At 46.5% G+C, this 21,677-nt stretch overlaps 1 protein-coding gene and 1 long non-coding RNA gene across 2 annotated transcripts in view; one reads left to right on the forward strand and one right to left on the reverse strand.

The window, feature by feature from the left end:
* The window catches only part of EGLN3 (egl-9 family hypoxia inducible factor 3), a 30,052-nt gene extending 10,988 nt beyond the window's left edge, over positions 1–19,064 (reverse strand). The window contains exon 1 of the mRNA XM_074824599.1: positions 18,371–19,064. Within this exon, the coding sequence (XP_074680700.1) occupies positions 18,371–18,727 (357 nt within the window). The 5' untranslated portion in view covers positions 18,728–19,064. The remainder of the gene's footprint in view (positions 1–18,370) is intronic.
* A 294-nt stretch (positions 19,065–19,358) lies between these two features.
* LOC141922409 (uncharacterized) lies at positions 19,359–20,679 on the forward strand. Its single transcript, XR_012622979.1, has 2 exons — positions 19,359–19,522; positions 19,608–20,679. It is a non-coding gene; the product is annotated as an uncharacterized LOC141922409 (long non-coding RNA).
* Positions 20,680–21,677: the final 998 nt, after the last annotated feature.

Here is a 21,677-nt window from a genome sequence, read left to right on the forward strand (position 1 = left end):
TCCAATATTACTACTATTTTTTAATGCCACAATCAAAGAGCTGCTGAAGAATAACAGACTGCAGGCCAGATCTTTAGAGGGATTTAGGTGCTTTGCTTACTACCAAAATCTGGGCAGAAGGCCAGAGTTTTCCCTGGTCTCCCCCACGTAATATGTTCCTTTAGCAGAAAGTGTGCTTTGACTCCGAGACATTGATGCATTATTTATTTATTTACAGCATGCACCTTTTACAACCACAAAGCACAGAGTCACTGGGGATGAAGAGAACAATTCCCACAGAATCCAAAAGCACTGGCCACACTTTAGCTTAACTTTAAGGAAAAAAAAAAAGAGAAAAAGTTTTATAGTAGCAGCAGCAAAGGGAGAAAAGCAGAAGTGAAATATCCTTTTTCCTGACATGGCAAATATTTGAATGAAACCTTAAACAATGAAGGGAAATCATTCTGATTCTCCTAGAGCCTGTTGAAACGATATCAAGCTTTATCAGAGCACTGGCTGGAGCAGCTCCAGAGCACATGAAGCTGGCCTCAGCAGGGATTCCAGCTGTTAGCACTACTTTTTGATTCATTCAAAGCAAACAATAAATATGAGATGAGATGCATGACCCAGACTTAATTTAGGTAATTGGTGAACACTGGTATTTGCCAGTTTAGTGCATGGGCTAGCTACAAAAGCCAGAGGCTGGATCATAATAAACCATTTACCAGGTGAGCAAGTGGAATGTCAGTAAAAATGTTTCCTACACTTTCAGCTATTGTGTCCAGAGAAAACTCCATTTTTGGAAGCATCTCCCTTCATTAAGCAACTCCAAACCTAAACTAACTATAGCAGGCAGTAATGAGCAGGAATGTACCTAACTTTTTTGCAATACAATTCATTATGATGGCTGTTACTTGGCTTAACTTCCCACTGTAAGCACTCAGGGCAAATTTCAGCAACACACCTCCCCTTATTTTAAGTTAAAATAGATGAGTTTGCCTTAACAGCTGAACAGTTAAAAACTGATATACAGATGCACAACTTTGCAGTCACACACACACACCATAGTTTGAAGACCAATGCTCTGGTGGTCTAGTTGACAGTCATAAATTAAAGCCTACAAAACTTGGAAAATGAAAAGCAAATCATCAAGACTGCAGTTTCTGCACTGTCATTTTTAGAGATGTTAGGTTTCCCAAGAGGGTGCAAATCAACCACCAGTTAAACAAGCAGTAATTACCAGCTTTAGTAAGGAGCCAGGAATCATCAGCAAATTCTGCATTGCACAGAAGCTTGCAAAAATAAGTTATTCATCATTCAGTTTAAGTATTACACTAAAGTCAGCCAGAGAAATCTGCAAGTCAAACTGCAATACACCAACAAAGTTTGGAGGCAGATAAAAAAAAAAAACAAAGCAGTTCCATAGAAAGGATTTTTCCCTGCCTCCCAGTGCTTCTTAGCAAGGGGAAAAACAAATTCTCTTAGCTGATAGCCAGGACCATGCTGTGAGGCATCATTCTGCTACATTGCATTAAATAAGCAGCACTGGAGTGGACCAATACTTGGAACAAAATGCTTCAGAGACTCAGCTAGAAGACACTTGTAAATGGAAACAACCACTGCTGAATAGGAAGCAGAGATGACAGCAGGCCAGAAGGAGATGCTCTCCGTGTGCCTACTAACACCAAGCCAGGGCCCCAGTATACTCCTAGTGCAGACTGTATAGGTGGTATTGTAACCCTATACTGATCCTGTGTTTTCCTCTCAGAACTAGTATGACCTTTGCAACCAGCGGAGAAAATTCTGACCTGCGTAACTCTATCCTGCCAACACCAACTGCCCTTGCAGATTAAGCTAAAGACTCCGCAATATGCACTTCCATTTTCGGAACCAGATTTGTCCTGTATATTGTTGAACAGCTGCTATTTTTGATCCCTAGGGTAGATCATCTCTGTGTACAGCTCATACATCAAATAGTTAAATTCAGAAATTACTTGTAAAGTCTGTTAGATGAAAGGTACTATATAGACACAAAGCAATACTGATCTACAGTATCACTATGATGGTTTTCTAGAAAAACAAGGTATTAATAAGAATTAATGGTGCTATAGCTACTGCAGCTTTCAGCTACATTTTTATTTGACTGCACACTTCCAAATTTCAGTCCAATATGTGGTTCTTAGTCCTGAACTCTCAAGTGCAAACAAAAATCATTTGACCAGACTTTAGGAAACGAGGACTACCAGGATTCACTTGATTGACTGAGGTCTGAGTGCATATTGTACTCAACCTGATTTTAGTTTGTAGACACACAGAGTCTGTACAGTCAGAAAGGGGAAGGCACACAACATGCTCTACATTAAAAGAGCACAAGTAGTCTGACATTTCATGATCAAAGACAAGAGATTCTCAGTTGAGGCTTGTCTGACACAGGCACAACGGGGTGTTTCTTAAGTACTTTCTTGTTGCACCCAGTTGCACCCAAGTGTTTTCTACCATGTAGCTTATAATGGTTAAGAATAAAATATTCATGAACATTATTAAATATTAGTTTGTTTGAATTTATGAAAGTTAAAACAATTGCTATACTGGAGCATGAACTAGGAAAATTGGTCTGATTTAATACTCTGTAGAGACAGGAGGGAACAGAGGGAAAATTATATTAAAACACCAAAAAAGTCAGAGACATTAGCTTTGTGCCAATTGGAACAGAAATCACCAATTCCAAGGAGGGGGGTGAAACCCTGATCACTTCAGTCATGCAAAACATGAAATGGGCTTCAGTGGCAGTATTGCACGAGAAACCAGTACTTCACTTCCTCACCCATAACTTGATTATCAGTCTTCAATCAAAGAGCTGGATTTATGGAGCTAAACCTAGCCACCTCCTCTTTGATCAGCTACTTGCTCACAGGTGGAGGCAAGAGACAGGAAAAGCTGTGTGAGGAAGGATCCTATTTTTACAAATTAAGAAACACTGGGGAAAGTCCTATAATTTGGCATGGGAAGACACCTGCACCTTTTCACTTCAACTTTCTTCTTCATATTGAGGGCTAAACCAAAACCATATGGAAGACATCCAAAAAGACAACAGAAATAACAATAAAAACCCCGGGGCAGTTACTTTCTTTCATTAAACACAAAGCAGACCAAACTCCACAAACTCAGCTACAAGCACAGTTTGCTGAATACCTCCTTTAGTAGCACGCAGAAGTAGTCCTACACAACAAAGATACCTTGGATGCAGTTGACAAGTGTCTACTGAAGGGTCAAACGAGCCATGGCAAACAAGATATGAAAGACTGATAGAACCCTGTATGAGTAGGCAACTCATCTCTAGAGCACTTCGACAGATTGACATGATCACAGCTACTTTTACTCCTTATCTTTGTATCCTATCAGCAACCCTGAAAATTTTATAGGAACGGAGGAGATATTTCTATAGCCAGAGATGCAGCCACACAAATGAAAACACATTCATTCTCGAAATTTCTCATCTCAGGAGCACAATGCTGTTTTTATGATGCCCATCAACATATTTTTTTCTTTTAATACCTTTCCTTCTGGGAAAGTACTTATAACTGTACAAAAATCCTGTTTCCATGAATAGCATTTTAGCCAGGTGGTCTGGTACTTGCTTCTCCCTGAATGTATGTGACCTTGATCATCAGATTCAGATCTTTCAAGAACTGGAAGCTTCATCTCTCCCTTTTTATTTTATTTGGTCTTTCACATGCACTATCGTAGCTCGACTATTTTTTCCATGTGTATAGAGGCACATTTTGGAGAATTTTTGAGGAACAGCCTGAAAGTGGGAATTGTGGGAAAGACTACTGCTCTCATCTGCAGGAAAGAGATGCAAAGATAAGCCAAAAGGCTATAATTACCTGATATTATTCTAATTACCATAAGATGGAAAGCTGTTCCTGCTTATTAAACTTCTTCTAGAACTAAGGCTAGGAACAAAGAACTACCCATGAAAGCTCTGTTCATGGATTATCTCTATGCTACACAGCCATTGATGACTGTCACATTATCTAGTGGTAGCTCAAGGAGCCCCTAACAAGCTTTCAAATCTTATGGAATCTGTCTGTAAGGAAGCTAGATCTCAGATTGATGCTGCTTTAAAAATGAGCTCCCTATTAAACAAATCTGCAATGGGGCTTAGGAAGCTTTTCTAATGTTTGGCAACGAAATTTAGTTTTCATGGCCCGAAGAGTCCTATTAATATGAAGGACAGCTTCAGCTTGTGACTATTTTTTATTTCTTTTCTTAGAAGAACACCCACTTAAGAGATAATTCTGGATGCCCTTCAAGTTCAAGCTGGCTGCCAGGGTAGTGCTGCTGTGAAGTGGGAAGGCATGGAACAGCCATGCCTTGTGTCAGCGGCAGACGTCCACGACTGCGAAGAGAATAGGGAGCATTTGCAAACCAAGCTTTGAAGACAGTGCTGAGTTTTGTTGAGCTGTCCCCGTTGCTGGATACTCCCTGGGATCCTAAAGTGAAAAGGCAATTTAGGTAACTACAAAAGGACCCAACTGAAGGAGAAGTTCTCTAGGCTTCCAAGGAGAGAAATCTGACTTGTGTTTCCTGGACAAAGGAGTACTAGGCAGCCAAGTAAAATAACACCTTTTGCTTTCACACCACCTCCCAAATTCTCTGTGTTCAGCCTCTGGGCACAGACAGGAGGAAACAGAATAATGAAATTTAAGGAAACAAATCTAAAATTGCCATAGGATCACAACTGTCCTTGCAGTGAGCATCTTTGTCTCTTCTAATAATTAAAAGGATTAACCTCTTTCCTTGTATGTTTAATTAATCTACATATTTCTGCATGTGTGTCAATTAACGCTCTTCTTCAGTTCCCCAGTGCTTCTCAATGATAAAAATCAGGTAAGATTTTTATTTTACATCCTCCTCTGACCTAAAACTACATTTTAGGCTGCAGCATTACTCGATCGTGGATCGTCGTGCCTTGCACACACACAAACACAATACAGTTGCAGTAGAGATTAGCGTGCTGTGAAGAGCTGGCATACCATCACGGCAGGACCCGAGATTTAAAAGGTTATTGCCAGTGAATTAGTTCAGTCAAGGATATTCAGATTAAGTCGCCAATTAGCAGCTGTAAACATGCGCAGTGCATCAATGTATCAATAACGGCTGTGTCAGTTCAGAAAGCCCGCCCGGCCCTGCGCCGGGGAGCTCTGGCTTCAGGCCAGGGCGATGATGGCTTAACGACAGTGCTACGTGCGGAGCGTGAGGCCATCGGCGATCAAACGCAAACTTTACTCCAGAGGACACTTCACAGAGAGGCTGTGGAGGGAAAAAGAGGGGGGAAGCCCAAGCCTGTAGCACACAGGCGCTCAAGGCACTTCTCTGTTCTGGTTCTTACTGGTCTGCTTCCCTCTCCTGCTGCACACACAGGCACACACGCTTATTTCCCACACTTAAAAAAAAAAAACGCAACAAAACAAGCAAAAAAACCCCCCACAAACACTGTTTAATTAAATTTTAGGATTATTTTTGCCTGTTCTTGAAGCCCTCTTTCATCATCCAGAAAACTCTTTCAGTCCCCTCCTCTCCCCCAAGAACCAAACCTGGACGAGCTGCACTAACGAGAAAGCATCCCAAGCAATCAATGCAGATAGAGAAAGCGTCCCCTGTAATGAGTCCCGGGGGACACGGTGACAAGCGCCACCCCCACAGAAAAGCAAATTCGTAAGTAAGTGCAGGCTCATTAAGGAAATCTGTAAGGACCGTCCCTGTATGTTCTGGTTCTCAGCGGGGAATAAAGGCATGGTAACCAGCACAGACATCCTCTGCAGAGTATCCTCATCTGTGTGGTAGAAATATAATTTCATAGTTCCTTAAATATTCCAGCCTTTCATTCTTTGTCAGCGCTTAAGACCTTTTCAATTCTGCTTCTAATCACCCAGAGGATTACACCTTCTTTCTCCTGCAACATTTAAAGATCTCTATGTATTCTGATGTTCTTGTGGGTGCATTAATAAAGGTCAGGAAAGACAGCCACAACACAGGCAAACTGTGTTTTGCTGGTGTCGCAGTTGCCCAAGCTGGCCAGCATGCCTTTTTTCACAATTAATTATTCATTTATTTTTAGCCTGTGGCCCAATGCAAGTGAGCAACACTGCCCACAAGACTTTTATCAGCTCACGCATGGTAGGCAGCACCCCAAACACCTCCCACGAGCATTTTGCTTTGAAGGCTCACAGGGGGCAGCCCCAGGCACCCACAGGCAGAGAGGAGGTGACAAGCCACCACCTTGAAGCAGAAGTGCCAAGGGGACAGGGAGGGCCCAGTTGTGCAGCACAGTCCCTCCTTGGGGCCACCGCATGGGACACCTCTCATGGCCTTGCACGCTCCCACCACAGCAGAGGCAGCACCACACCAGGGAGATGTTTTCCTTTGGCTCAGTGAAAGTCTCTCTCCACTGTCAGACAGGAAGGCAGGGTTCAGACTAGTGCCGTCACACTTGGCGGGTACCCCAAATATGCCTCAAGGGTCCTCCCAAAACTGTCAGAGCCGTCTGGGCTTCTGTGGCTGCTAAGACATTACTGCGCTACATAAACAGAGAGATGAACCATTCTCAAGTGTTTGTTATCGCAGCAGTAGCACCAAATTAAGGCTAATTGATGAGACCAGTTATCTCCTATGTTAACTTTGGAAGGAAGCCATCTCACTCACCCCCCACCCATCTTCTGCTCCCCCACCACCTTTTCAGAGGATCTTGCCTAGTTAACAGTACCTTTATTCCTGCACAGGATTTTGTGTAAATGAATATTTATGGGTAAAACTCATTAAAATTACCTATACTAAATTACCATCAGAAATAATTTCTCCTGTGCTTAAACAACACATGTAGTCTTTACCTCTAAGGCTGCGCCTGCACATAAAGTTGTACTGCTCTGACTACACGAGTACATTACAACTGTGCAATCTCTCCAGTGTGGGTGCAATTAAAGGGGATGGATGTGTATACAGTGACACAACATCTTTCCACTCAGGAAACAAGCTATTCGGATTCAAGGCATTTTGTAATACTGTAACTATACAGCTGTTCTAAGGTTAGGCAATAAAAAATGTATTAGTAAAAAAAAAATAAGTAAATCCTTCTAAGTGCTGCAGTGCCTGCCCTCCCCACCATCTACACAGTTGGTACTTGCACCAGTATGATGTGCGTAGACAGAAACTAGGCAACTCTGAACAAAGAAAACATGCATAAACACAGACATGCACACAGGCACACAACAAATTGAGCTCCAGCCTTACATTTGCACATCTTAAAGCTATTCACTACAGCTCTCAACTCAGATAGCATAGGCAAGGAAGCCTGGTCCTAAACCGAGCTGTGGGGCATCGCACTGCAGATAGTGAACACTGGCTGCTGAGTTCCCACTTCTCTTTTTCCCCTGGTCAAGCCTCTCCCACGGATTTATGCTGCCACCACCTGACAGAAGAGACCAACCCTACAAGCTGGCTGCGTTGCGGCCGCTGCCACGGGCTTCGACCCTCGGGCCGTGGCAGCGGCCCTGCACAGGGACACAGCCATGCCTCGGCGTTCCCGCCCATTCCCACCCGCTGCTCTGCGCCGCTGCAGTCCCCTCTGGAGCCTTACCCAGCCATTCCCGCTGCAACTCACTGCAGCAACGGCCCTTGGGAGGTTTCTCCAGTTCAGGATTGGGTCTTAAAGTAATAATGTTCTTCGGCATTTAAGGTAGTTTTTGCAGGAAGTACAGCAACTGTTGAGCAGGGAGGTGGTCTCTCTGGTGTGGGTTCAGGATGTTTCCTGAGGATGCAGAAAGCCTGGAGTGGTCTTTCTGGCTCTGTTCCCTCCTTTTTCCTCTTCCTCTCCAAAACCTTTCCTCTCTGGCAGCCAGTGTGACGAGAGCAGCATGTACTCAGAGCCACCGCAGGGGCAGCCAGGACTGAGCCAAGCTGGAGGCTGGACAGGGGTTGCTCTCCCAGGATGCCAGCCAGCTGGGCAACCAGAGGAATCAGCTCTCATCCCTCAGTCTCTCCTGTTTCCTGGGATGGAGATGAGAGATGGTGGCTGCACAGGCATGACAGGCTGTGGTAAGAGGGTTAAGAAAACCCTTAGTGAGGGGGCTGCAACTGGCTTTGCTAGAGGTGCGGGGCGCAAGTGCTTCTCTGCGGTGGGAAACCCAGAGGGGGAAGGCAGGACAGAGATGTGGTGGCAAGACAGAGCTATAGGGGTATATATGAATATTTAGGTGTGGGGGTGAAGTAGGTACTATGTCTGTCCATAGCTATGGTCACCATTGGCACAACCAGCACCTTTCCTAACTGCAGCCAAGACACTGAACTAATACAGCTCAAAATTAGCAGCAATAGCTTCTGTGGAGGGTAAGCAGCAAAACAGGCTTCTAAAAAAGTGCCAGCGAAAGACAAAAGTAAACTAAGAAAGAAAAAAAAAATATATTTCAGTTGCATACATCTTAGATAAATGTAAACAAACAAAAAACCCCAAGTCAATTACATTTTTGTCCTTGCCAAGAAATTATCACTGAGTGTCAGTCTGGCACTGAGACTTTGGGTCACCTGTTAGACAGCAAGTTATGCATTGAGAAATATAATGGTAAAATGCACAACTTTGACACTTCAGCCTTTGACCACCATCAAATGTTGTATTATAGCAAATTTGGAAGTGAGGACCAGTGTTCGCAAATCCTCTCAATGCTCCTCTGTGAAGAGGAAGTCTGCAAAACAGTTAACCAGGCAGTGACCCTTCCTGTTGGCCTGCTTCAGAGACACCATGCACATGCTCCACAGACAATGAACAACAGGACAAGTTAATTTAGGGAAGTGGAAACACTGGTGAATACAGTAAAGAACAGAGTTATCGATACATCCTGAGGGACTCTGTTCTGTTCATGCACATCTAGTCATATGCCATGGTTTATATGTCTTAACAGCAGGAATGTTACAGCATTTACAGTGAAGCTTCTCCTTTTTTCCACTTCTCAAACCACTTCTACCAGATTCCCTATGGGAAATCAGAAGGGGAAGGTGTAATTACACACAGTCTTCAGCAGCAAGCACAACACCCTAAGACTGTTAACAACCCAGTTACAGACAAGTTGAGGACTAATTGACACTTCCCCCCCCCTTTTTTTTTTTTTTCAGTTATCTCCTCTCACAAATTCCCCTGGTTCTGCGCTTTTTTTTCTACCTGCACAGTCCAGCGATGAGCTCCGTGCAAGTCACTCCCTGGAGCCCCAGAGCAGCTGGGAAGCTCCATGCCAGCATCCACACTCTCAGAGCCCCTGTCCAACAGCGCCTCGCACCCCAAGCTTTTCCCATTCAGAGTGGCATTCCCCAGCCTGCACTGACTAGCACCTATCTCCCTGTATGCATTACTGGAATAACTGCTACTGCTAATGATACAAGACAGGTTTACCACAAAAGACAGTCAATTGCAAAGGTCAGATAAAAACTGTAACTGCTATCTACAACTTCCATCAAGTAAGGCTCCTTGCTCCCTCCCAAGACACCATGTAAAAGATGCCCCGTATTTCAAATCCAAGACAAAATGTAGACAAAGACTGGGAACAGCACAAGAAATCACTGCAACTTTTCCTGAAGTTTTCTAAACATATTCTAGCATAGTCTAAGCCAAGTACCAAAGGTTGTGCTTCAGTCCCATTGATTTGAAAGTCTTTAAAAAAAGTACTTAAGTGAACTGCTGACCTGAGGCCAAAACTTTTAAAATACTTGCCTTATCAATTTGTATAAAAAAGTTACAGTACAAGACTGACATAAGCAATGATTATTATTACTATGACTTACAGACAAGAAAAATGCAAACCTATTTATTGTTTGGATTTTCACATCCAAAATGAAAGCACAGAAAAGAGTCTATTGTGACCAAAGGGTTCATGTGAACTAGATATAGATGAGACTCAAAATTGTTATCTTTTTCCTACAAAGTAGGATGCAATTCCCTGATGTTTGGCAAAAGACGTGGCTACCCTGCCATTTCCAGCTGACAAAGCTTTGGACAAACTGTTTCCACTCTGTGCAGATAGTGTGCTCTGCTGTACTCCTGCAATATATTCTATATTCATTTTAAACTGGGTGGCTGGTGACACGAACAGTTAGTAAGCCTCTGTGGAACCATTATGGTCAGCAAAATCTCTTGCATTACTTTATTTGTGAAAAACCAGAGCAACAAGTAGTTTGATCAACTGCCTTCTATTAAGTGCTTTGCACAGTGGCACTAAGTTTCTTTGTCTACTAATCTTATCAAAACACAATGACAAGAGAAAAATGACTGTAGGGAAAAGCTCCTTTCTGTCACTAAGAGATAGTATATGCATACGTGCGAGTGAGTGATGGAGGGGAAATGGGGCTTACAGCTCTCTCCAAATCACTTGTAGGAACAGTCAGGAGTGGTGTGCTGATGGGATGACATGCCTCTGAATAGTTTAAACAGTAGGAGATGGATAGTCTACTTGGCATGAGCCTCCTTCATCCATTTTCTTCCTCCACCTCATTGCCTGAAGAGCTAGAGGCACGACCTTGCTTTTCTGACCAACTCTGTCATCTCTTTGAAAAGCAATAAAAGGTCTAAAACAAATTGCTATGTAATGCTATGCATCAATCAAAATCTTTTGTCAAGCCCCTCCATGTTCTGCGCAAACGCATCAGTTATTCATCCTGAAGCTCACCACAGGGGCCATCAGCTGCCCTAGGCACAGGTACCAGAAGCAGTTCCCAAAACACCTCTACCTGAAAGCTCCTCTACTAATCCAATAAAACCCTTTCACAGAAGCTTAGGGAGTCTTGTGTTGCTGGCAGCTTTCTAACAACGTTGTTTCAGTATTCAGCTTTATGACAGAAGGATTACAGTCATGATAAATCCAACCCAGGGCTTCAAATTCCCTCAAGTTGGTATGCACACATCCTCCTTCTCCATAAATCTAAAACTGGCAACACTTACTCGCAGACTTCCCCTCCTGACCTCCTCATTCTCACAGGCCATCCACTGCAAGATGGATGAGCACTATGTGGCCTGTTGGTGCCAAAGGACCACTTGCCCCTGACCTATTATGCAACAGGAAAAGGCAATCCAATTGAAACAGGAGCTGGAAAAACTTTTTAAAAAGTGAATACCTCTTAAAAAAAAAAAAAAATTTGACTTTGTAAGAGTCATCTTAAAACATTTGATCAAATTATTGATCTCTTTCAAGTACGTCAAGTCTGTTCAGCAAACATCAGGATTTCATCCGATTAAAAATGCATTCACGTTTGGGTCACTGTAGTTTTATCTTCTCCCCCTATCTCATCCCTTCTACATACGGAAATGAATTGCTGAGGGAGCACAGACGCTGTTGAACATCCCCACCACTGCCACCCCAGGAAAAAAAGATAAATCTGTGCAGCCTAGGAGAAAGAGGAGGGAGAAGATGTTTCCACATACTAAATCAAGCAAATTGCTCAGGAAGCAACATGCAGGTAAGGCTGTATTACACTGAGCCACCATCCAGATTAGTTTGGAACTCAAAGAAAGAAGTTTACTGCGAAATCAAATAAATACACTGGGATTAACACAGACAGCTAGAATCCTTAATGCAAAGAAACAAGTTCACTTTTACTGTGTACATGCTGCCCTGCATCACTGTTATGAGCATCAATGCATCTCCATTTAAATGTATACTGTTATTAGCAGTGAGCTGTAATGAACTGAATTATTCATTAATAATTACCTTGGGAAAAGGCTGTGTACAAATATTAATAGCAAGGACGAGCTCCCCTCCCTCCCAAAACGCAAGCTCAGCAAGACGGGGCACTGAACTCTGAATCTTGCCATTTTCCCGGTGGCTCTCCCAAGGATACTGTGCCTTGCAATGCTGTACACACCCCCACTAGGCCAAAGGACAAACACTCCCCATACCCAGAGGCATTAATGCCACCTGTAGTACAGTGTCCCTTCCCTCCCCACACAGTTGTGGAAGGTTTACACTGACATTTAATAAACCCTCATACAAAAACAAACTGAGAGGCACATATTTACTTAGGGCTTGAAAGTAATAGGGATATTGGCAGGCACACCAGTAGGGCCTCCACTGCAAGCCTCTGGCTTTAAGAGCTGATGTAGTGGTGCTGGGAAGGACTGGTACCAGAGCAGTCATGGCAATGGATAAGAAGGTACTGAGGAAAATGCACTACCAGCATGGGACAGATTGTGGAAAACTTCACTGCTTTGCCATCATTGTGTAACTCCAGAGTCTAGTAAGACTCATTAAGCACTGCTTGACTGCAAAACTACAGAAATATAAAAGTCAAGCAACCTGCCCTGATGCCACAAACACGTGCACAAACTCAGGATAAACAGACCGCTCTGCTCTTTACATTGCCTGAGAGCTCAGACTTATTTCCCTTCTTACAGGATTAGCCACCTTCTGCTTTTCTCTGCTACTGTGACTGTAAAGCACATGGACAGGCTCCTAACACAGTGTAAGACTGTGTGGTTACAGACTTCTCCACAGGAAGAGAAAGGACCACAAACAGCAGCCACCCAGCTGCCAAAGGCTCTAGCGTAACACACACTGAAGACAGCGCATTTCTTCCACTGCCTACCATGGAATAAGTCTACCAGTGCACTAGTCAGGTTCTTAAGAGAGATGATACATAACAAGTACCAAATTCAAACTGCTTGGAACTTCAACACCCAAGTATGAGCTCAAACACCATTCCATAGAGGCTATCCCATGCTTCTGAACCCACTTACAGATATGTGCGTTGCTGTCTGTAAAATATTGACCCATTTCTCCAATACCCTGTCCCTGCTAGGTGAAGAAGTGATCTCAAAGACTCCCCGAGTGCCTCTTCCAGAGAAGAAGTATCTTTTGAAAGTTTCAAAAAGTCATTGAGAATAATTTGATGAAGACAAAAAAACCCCACAAGAGCTAGTATGCCCAGGTTTATATTCATTTAATGCTTTGATTGTCAAGTAAAAATTATACATTCCTGTGTATAATTAACCAGGCTAACTAATCTTGCTTGACAAACACAGATATAAACATCAGCTTTGACACTGAGCCAAAGCAACCACTCTAGGACCTGTGCCAATGCTGAATTCCTCAGTCTGATATCATAAAGCGACTTGTCTGTTGTATTTACAGTTCCAGTGGCTCTGGACTCTACCGGCAGCCAGCCAGAAGAACAGATTTGAACTTACCCATTATGCCAGAACATGTGCATTTGATTAGAAGAAAGAGAAATTATGCATATTTCTTCTGGATGGTGGTATTCATCAGACCTCCCATTGTAAACTAATTGCAAGGCATGCTGCTAGGCAAGTATCAAAAATACTTCGTAATGTATAACAAACCAGTATATGTCTATAAGCAGTACTGCCCTTCAGATCTATAGCCAGTTTTCTGTTATCCTTCTCTTTACATCCACACCTCAAATCAGAAAATGCAACATTTCACTCTGTGTTTTAATTGTATAGAATTTGAATGCTGTAGAACAGAACTTCTCTTTCTTCATACATAAATGCAAAGATATCTCACCTCATTACCTGAGTTATGAGGGACTTAGTAAAACCCCTCAACCCAAGCCTGTGACATCTCATGCATTTCACCAATCCTCAGGAACAGAAATCTTAGTAACAAACTGGTAGACAGACCCACATTTCAAAACCTACCTGAGAACACCCCATTGTGTGGCAGGCAGAAGGACCTGCTCTGGTTTTCAGGAAATGCTCTCTAGCCATGAAGTGCCACCACAGGAGACCTGCTTCTCCTGTGACAGTCAGACAGACCCCACCAGGGTGTGGCAAGCAGGGAGGTGGTGTGGCTACAAGTGGAGAATGCAGAAAACATCCCATAAAAAAGTGAAAGGCCCACATAGAGATTTTGAAGCAAGATTTCACAAGGGTTCACATCCCACAGGGACTTCTAAATTAACTAATCTTATATTGAAAGCACTTTTTTTTAACTTCAGGCCATATACTTGACCCTGAATGCAAGCAGTCGAGTTCTGAGCTAAAAACAACAGTCATGGGCTTCCTTCAGCACAGGTAAACTCTTAGGATTCTGACTTTTTGCCTGATTTTCTAACCAGCAGGGCTTACTGGTGTCCAGCTGATGCAAGATGAGCTCAAGGTCCCCAAAGGGAGCCCTGACATGGTTTTCAACCCATGATGGCACCCAAGAGGGTACCAGTGACTCACAGTGGGACACATTACTGTCAGGACCGGGGTGCAGAGTCCACACAGAGCACAGCCACGCCAGTTCAAAGTACCTTCCACCCCTCGCCCGTTGGGGCCAACACACCACTTCAAGTGCTGATTCAGCCAAGGTGGCCCAGGGCAGCAGGTGCTGACGACTTCACACCATCACACTGGGACCCTGCCTGGCCACAGGGAGAGCTGCCCTTCACCAGCAGAGACAGAACATGAAAGGGGGAGTAGGCACAGCCTCTCAGCAGCAGATGAGCTACCCAGCCATCGTGCTGCAAACACAGCTTTTACGTTTCCACACACCGGCCAGCCAACCCAGTTCCTGCTGGCCGCCGGCCCCTGCCGCCCGCAGGAGTAACGTCCAGGGCCCAGGACTCCCCAGGTTCTGCAACATCTGAGGATGCCAAAGGGATGGATATCCCAAACTCCACAGCACCTGGCACATCTGCAGCTAATTTAAAAAACAAAACAAAAACATGCATTTCACATGTCTTGCATGTCTTGAAGGAGAAATTTCTCAAATAGCTTCTCTTCTGGAATATTTTCCTGTCTTTTTTTCTTTTAATGTTGTTGCTTTTAATTATTTATTTATAATATAGGGGTTTTTCTACAGGGCACCCCCTCAACGCCAACTAATTCCAAGAAGGGACTTTGGGACCTGAGGAGTCAGAAGCTGCAGCACATCACCCTTTCACAGGCAGTGCCCGGAGCATCACCTGACCCAGGGGCACTTCAGGTGACTGGCCTCACAGATCAAGCTGCAGCTTTGCTTCCCCGCCCCAACTACCTGCCAACTTTTCTCCACCAAGCATCAAAGCTTCAGCAAGTGGAGACAGGCCCTCAAAACCAGAGTGATCTCTGTCCTCAGGCCAGAGCGTCCCTCTGCACAAAAACGTAAGTCTTCTCACTCTGAGGAGACCACCAAGCCCAGGTCAGCAATGCCTCAGTGATATCCTTAACCATTTACCTACTAGAAAAGGGGAACCATTGTACTATTTTACTAGAAAATGAAAACTCTAGCTGAGGAGAATGCAGAAGCCAACAAGCAGTGCATTGGGTCTGTCAACAGAAGAGTCCTTTAGAAGAACGTTTTCTGGTAATTTTGATCATTCAACTATGTCAACTAATATTTTAAAATAGAACTTACTCCAAAGATAGATTTGGATCAATGATCTGCAAAGATGGAAATGCTACATTTCATTATCAGCCCTCATATGTCAACCAAACGCTCTTAAGAGTATCCAGTATCCTTGTAAAACTTTACCTCTGTCCATTCTCTTTGATGCAATCTTAACTTTCTTGTAATACTGTTGAAATTCATTTAGAAACAGCAAAATCCTAACTGACTCATTTCTCTCATGTAGCTACAAGGAAAGCTTCCTTTATTGGACATAATTTGTTCTTGTCTTCTTATGTTTGCATAGCTACAAAAACATGAAGCACATCACACTAAGTAGACAGTAAGCTGACAGAAGTTCATTTACTAAACAAACCTGTCCCCTTCTTCCAGCACTTAGGCTGAAGATTAAAGTCATACTATTGGTTTAAAAACATAAACCTCTAAATAATGATGAGGCTGATATTACATAGATTCATTTCCATGACAAGAGGAGTCACCACGTAGCCAAAGGCTTACACTTTAAACAAATTGCTCTGGACTCTTAGCTCCATCCAATACCTATATCCCAAAACAATAAATTATAACAGCACGTGTCCAGCTAAGAAGTTGTAGTCCAGTTGCTCAGAAACAACCCACGTCCCTACAAATGTTAAGCTGTGGAAGTCTTCTGGGCATCCATTTATGTGTATAATCTAGCAAATAAAAATACACTGAATTTAAATTTGTGAGTTGTGTATGCATTCACAAGACTTTAGAAGATAAGCAAAACAGGCAGGTTTAATGGTGGAAGAAAGAAGTCTATAAGTGATGTGGGAACCCTGCATGCACTGCAATAGTCAGTTGGTGAGTCACAGGAATAATCTTCCTGCTGAAGGCATCCCATATCTCACTTACAGACGGCAGCTGCTATTCCAGGGCCTTACATACCCATGGTACTTATTATTATAATAAGGAGATTGGTTACTATTAATTTCTGATGGAAGTTCCCCCGCATTTAGTTTTACAAACAATATTGAGTCCCTTTCAGTCCTGGACTGTTGCGTAGCACTTCCATGTGCTGTTTGGAGTCTGACATCTTCCACGCTAAAGCACAAGGGCCAAAAGTCTCTCTTTATAAAGAGTAACTTGGTATCTATTTATAAAACAAGTTCTGTACTCTGTTATTACTATTTGTACAAAAATGACTGCAAGAACACCACAACTCAGTTTTAAAATCATCTCTACAACCCAAGGTCACTCCCCAAAAGACCCTTCTCCACAGCCAGTGCCAACAACCTTCAGGCATCCAGTTGACTCCTTCTCCAAATACCTTGTAAAAATGTTGAAAGTCTCCTTTCACTCCAGCCCAACTTTAACATAAGGTCCTATTCCTCTCCCCCCTCCACAGGTAGTCAGCAATGCAATGCAGTAATGCACTTTCAGCAGTCATCAGGCAAGCAGAAGTTGCACAGAGAAAGAACTAGGATGACCTTAAAGGCAGAATGGTTATAACCCAAAGCAGAATGGTTATTTATACCTCCTAACACCAGAAATAAGTGAAATCCAGTCTACTTACATTTTAAATGAAATCTACTCAAGCTTTAAGTGAACAGATGGATCAGTAGTTCAGTAGAGCTAAGCACAGGAGCAGTGTTTCAACCTTTTATTATTCCCACCACTGTGTGGAAGTGTGCAGAGGAGTGCATGCAGATTTTAAGATGTTCCCAAGCATCAGGTAAACATGACCATAGGATTTCTTCAGCTTCTCTGAAAAAAACTAATCTCAGTACCACTCACACATCCCCTTAGTTCAGTGCCAGTTAGGACCAAAAGAAAAGCCTAACTTTTCACTTCTGTGATTTTTTAAAAGTTTCATCGTTTCCATTTCTGGCATATCCCTAAAAGAAGTGGATGTTTTGAGAATGTGCTATATATTATATAATTCAGGTCAGAAATAAAGACATGGGAATGTTTTCAGCATTCATGACAATGAAGCAAACTTAGTTCCAAGACAGTTCACTTTGCCACAGCAAAACAGAGAAGGAAAGCAAAGTTACCCCAAAGTGAAGTAATGACATTGCAAGTACAAATAAGCTTCATTGAGAAATATGCTTATAATATAAATGTCCTATAATAAAAGTGTCCTCTCCATTTCTGAGCAAGAAAGCCTAGAAAACACAACTCTCCTCTTAAAAAAAAAGTTTGCTGTGCCCAAACTGAGCATCCCTTATTTTATGCCACATACCCAACACAGAGACAGTAACTTCTTCAGCTGTAGGATGCTGGCATGAGTTGGACCATGGAAACTACTTTGGATAACACTATCACAGGGGCGCAAACAACCAAATAATCGGATCCGAGCCGTGTACGTGCGCAGGCAGGGGGTCGGGAGCTTTCCCCTCCACCTGAAACACCCCTCCAAAGGAAAGTCATGGTCACAGCTAGACTGTTTTGGCGGGTACGCCCCGCGTTGGCGGTCCCCGCTCTCCGCAGACGGGGCGCGCAGCAGCCAGCCGCGGGGTGCAGCCGGGCTCCGGCCCCACCGCCGGGAAGTGGGGTGCCACCTGCAGCCCCCGCGAGGGCTGCGAGGTAACCTCCGGTGGCACACCGGGCTACAGGCAAGGGCCTGGCCGGGGTCCGGCAACCGGGAAGCCCGGCGAAGGCGCACCACGGGGCACCGCGGCGAGCAGCCCCGGAGCGCTGCCGGCACCGGCGAGGCGAGGGACCCGCAGCGGGCAGCCCCGCGGCCGCGTTTTGAGCGAGACCTCCGCACCCAGCCACGGCTGGCGAGCGGCTGCCCGCGGCGGGCGTCCCCTGCGCAGCGGACGGCGCCTCCGCCACCGGAGCGGTGCCGCGGGGACATCCCGGCGGGGCTGTCCGAGCCACAGACAACCGCGGACAGCGAGGACGCGACACAGAGGACGGAGGGGGGGGGGGGGGTGGAAACTTTCCGCAAGGTCCCACCGAGAGCTGCGAGGCAGGTCTGTCCAGCCAGGAGCCGCTACCGGGGCGGGGGGGGGGGGGGGGTGCAGGTGGGCCCGAGTCCCGCGGCCCCTTACCTTGGATCGCTCCTTCACGTAGTACTTGCCGAGCCGGCTCCCGCAGTGCATCACCAGCCGGTCTATCAGCGTGAGGAGGAAGTTGATGGCCTCGCAGCCCTCCTCCGTGCCCCCGATCCACTTGATCTGGTCGCCGCGGAGGTGCCGCTTGGCGACACCGCGGCTGGGGCCGGCCAGCTGCCCGTCGGCCAGCTCGCCGTCGCGGTGCATGCGCTTCACCCGCTCCAGCACGCAGTCCCCCACCACCTCTCCCAGGAAGTTGTCCAGGTAGCAGAAGCCGATGTCGTGCAAGCAGGGCACGACGTACTCCTGGGCGATTCTCTCCAGGTCGAGCCTCATGATGTGCCCCAGCGGCATGGCGCGGTGGGGACGGGCGCGCCGCTGGGCGCCGGCAATGCCCACCGAGCCGCCGCCGGCTCCAGACCGAGCCGGGCAGGGGGTCCGCCACGGCGCGGCGCGGGGCCAGGCCAGGCGAGGCGAGGCGAGGCAAAACTTTCGCCGCGGCGGGCTGGGCTGCGCCGCCCTCCGCGGCCCGGCGGTGCTGCCGGAGCCCGCGCTGCTGCTGCTGCCCGAGCAGCGCGCGGGAACCCCCGGGCCGTGCGGGGAGGGCGCCCGGCAGCCCCCGCCCGGTTTCTGGGGGAGGCGGCAGCCGGCCCCGCGCGGACGGATACGCCGGCTACGTGCGGGATGTGTGCTCGCCCCGCCGCCCGCTCGCGCGGCGCCGCCGCACGTGGGAGGAGCCCGCCCGGCGCGGCGCGGCTCGGATCGCCCCGCCCACCACGGCCCAGACAGCCAATCGGCTGCCGCGAGGCGTGGCCGCCCCGCGGGGAACGGGCGGCGGGGGCTTCTACACGTGCGCGCGGAGGGCGTGGCCTCCGGCCCGGCGAGCCCCGCCTCCCCGGGGAGTGGGCGTGGCCAGCGCCATTGAGGAATTCTCCCCTCGCATGTCGGCGGCGCCGCGGCCCCCCCGGCCCCGGGGGCACCGGCACCCCGCCTCGCCCTGCCCTGCCCTGCCCCGCCCCGCCGGGCCTCCGGGGCTGCTGGGCTAGTCCAGGTGAGGTATGCCGATGCCCCCCCGGGGTTCTCCTGCCGCCTCTGATATCTGCCTCCCGCAGTTTCAGCACCAGACGGAAGTATCTCATTAGGCGGCAGGTACAGCTCTTCTGCGCGAGGAACGCACTATTTTTTAAAAGGTTCATCTAATAAAATAGTATTTCCCTAATTATTTACCCCATAGGGCCCGCCAGGTCGTTTGGTGGGAAACACCTCGCGGACTGTCGGCGACTCCGTGCCACGCCGCGACAGCGTGCGTCAAGCCGTGACAAACTTCGTTCCTCTCTTCCCAACGAAAATGCGCCTTGCCCTGGCGTAACCGTTTTTCGGTGGCACCGGCCGGCACCGCTCTTCAGCCCGTCCCTGACGGAACAGCATGCCTTCAGTTAAAAATGCCTCATGAACAGCAGAAAGTGAGTAACTACTCAACTCCGCAACGTGCCCACGATTTGCTAAACAAACAAACAAAGAAAAAAACAAAGCGCGCCTCCACAGAAGCCCAAACTCCAGCAAAGACACATCATGGAGAGACGCTGTCTGCGGGCAAACCGGGCTGGAAACTCTGCGGGATGAGGCGTCCCCGCCTAACCCGTGTCGCTGAGGTGACCGACATCGCGCCCCACGCCAGTTCTGCCACCCCGCAGCCACCCGTGTGACCAGCCACCCGTCCCGCACGGCGGCGGCCCATGCTGCCCCACGCGCGCCGTGGCCCCGTGGCCCCACGCCCCCCCGCGCGGGCTCAGCGGCCGCCTGGGCCCCCCGCGGGAAGGAAGGGGGGGCCGTGCCCCACGGGACGCCGCTCGCACACCGGTGGAGCCCCGCGCCGTGGCACGGCGGCAGGTCACGGCGCGGGACCTCCATCGCTTCAGCTGGAACCCGGCACATTTCACCCCCATAAAAGGCAAAACCCACGCTGGTTATTTTCTTCCCCTTCAGGTTGCGAATCCCGTCAGGGTTACAGGCACCCCGAGCCGCTAGTGCTGCTTGAGCTGCAAACTCCAGGCCCCGACACAGGCGGGAGCGGGTCACGTATCCCACATTTGCTGTCCCTGACTCCCGCAGGATCTACCCCCAGCGCGTAACACCAAGCACAGGTCTCGTCCTCTGAAGTTAGTCCCCGACAGCCCTGTCGAGAGCCAAGCAATATTTTTACATCAGATATATTCATACGTGGTGAGATACAGATTGTCAAAGGACTTTATTTGATTTAGGTACACGCTTCATATTAAAGTGTGGTTATAATTAATAACATACAATTCTGAATCTTATTAATCCCTTAATGCTTATCTGAGCAATCAATCGGGCATGGTAAACTATAAGAGCAGCTATAATAATCAGCAAGAGATGCAAGATTAATTCAACAGCAAAATGTCAATGTTACAAAATTTGGATGCATTAGGAAACATTATTGCTACATTGTTGCACTGCTCACACATTTTTGTCATGTAAAAGCCATGGTGTACAAAAATCCTTGGATTTTTCTTGGATTTTTCCCTCTCTTTCTTATTTACGTGTACATGTATGCACAGGGTCCTGTGCCAGAATCAAGTATTTGTAGACCCTGAACATCCAGCCTTTTTATCAAGTCTAATGCTGCCACTTTGACAAGTCGAGGGCTGAGAGGGATATCATCTGGCTGTAGCTGAAGCTGGTCATTACAGCTCTATTTCTCTCCTTTGGACAGTTTGAAGTTATGAGTTAGGCAGATCTGCATCAGAAAAAGCCGCCTTAAAAGATGTGTCTTAGAAAGCCGAGTCCACAGCCCCACTTGCAGAGTGATGTTCACAGAATTGTAAATACTTCTACTCCAGAAACATCGATAAGTCGTGTCTTCCTCAGGAGGGCATCCACTGCCCTTTGTCGGCAAATCAGGTTTTCTGGTGGACAGTGTGCTCGTTCCCTTGACGCATGGTGTGTTTTTCACACCTAGCATTTGCAGTAGCAGTCAGACACATTACTTTTCCATGTGAAGATAAAACACCAGGAAAAACAAGCCCTAAGAGTAGTGATTTATATTTCTTTTTATTTACTGGTACTATTTTGCTTCATCTGTTTGCCTCTGACTTTTGTGGGAAGAGTGATGATGATGAAGGTGTGTGATAGAGATTGCTATTGCGTAGTTAGAAACTCTCTCCCCATGCATCCAGGTTGCACCCAGCAATAGTCTCCATATCATTATGCTGGAACGAGTTTGTAACCTAGACAATCACAGCCTCTATCACACACCTTCATCATCACCTGCCTAGCCCACAGG

Source organism: Strix aluco, chromosome 4 (assembly GCF_031877795.1).
Source record: "Strix aluco isolate bStrAlu1 chromosome 4, bStrAlu1.hap1, whole genome shotgun sequence".
In the NCBI taxonomy this organism is placed as follows: domain Eukaryota; kingdom Metazoa; phylum Chordata; class Aves; order Strigiformes; family Strigidae; genus Strix; species Strix aluco.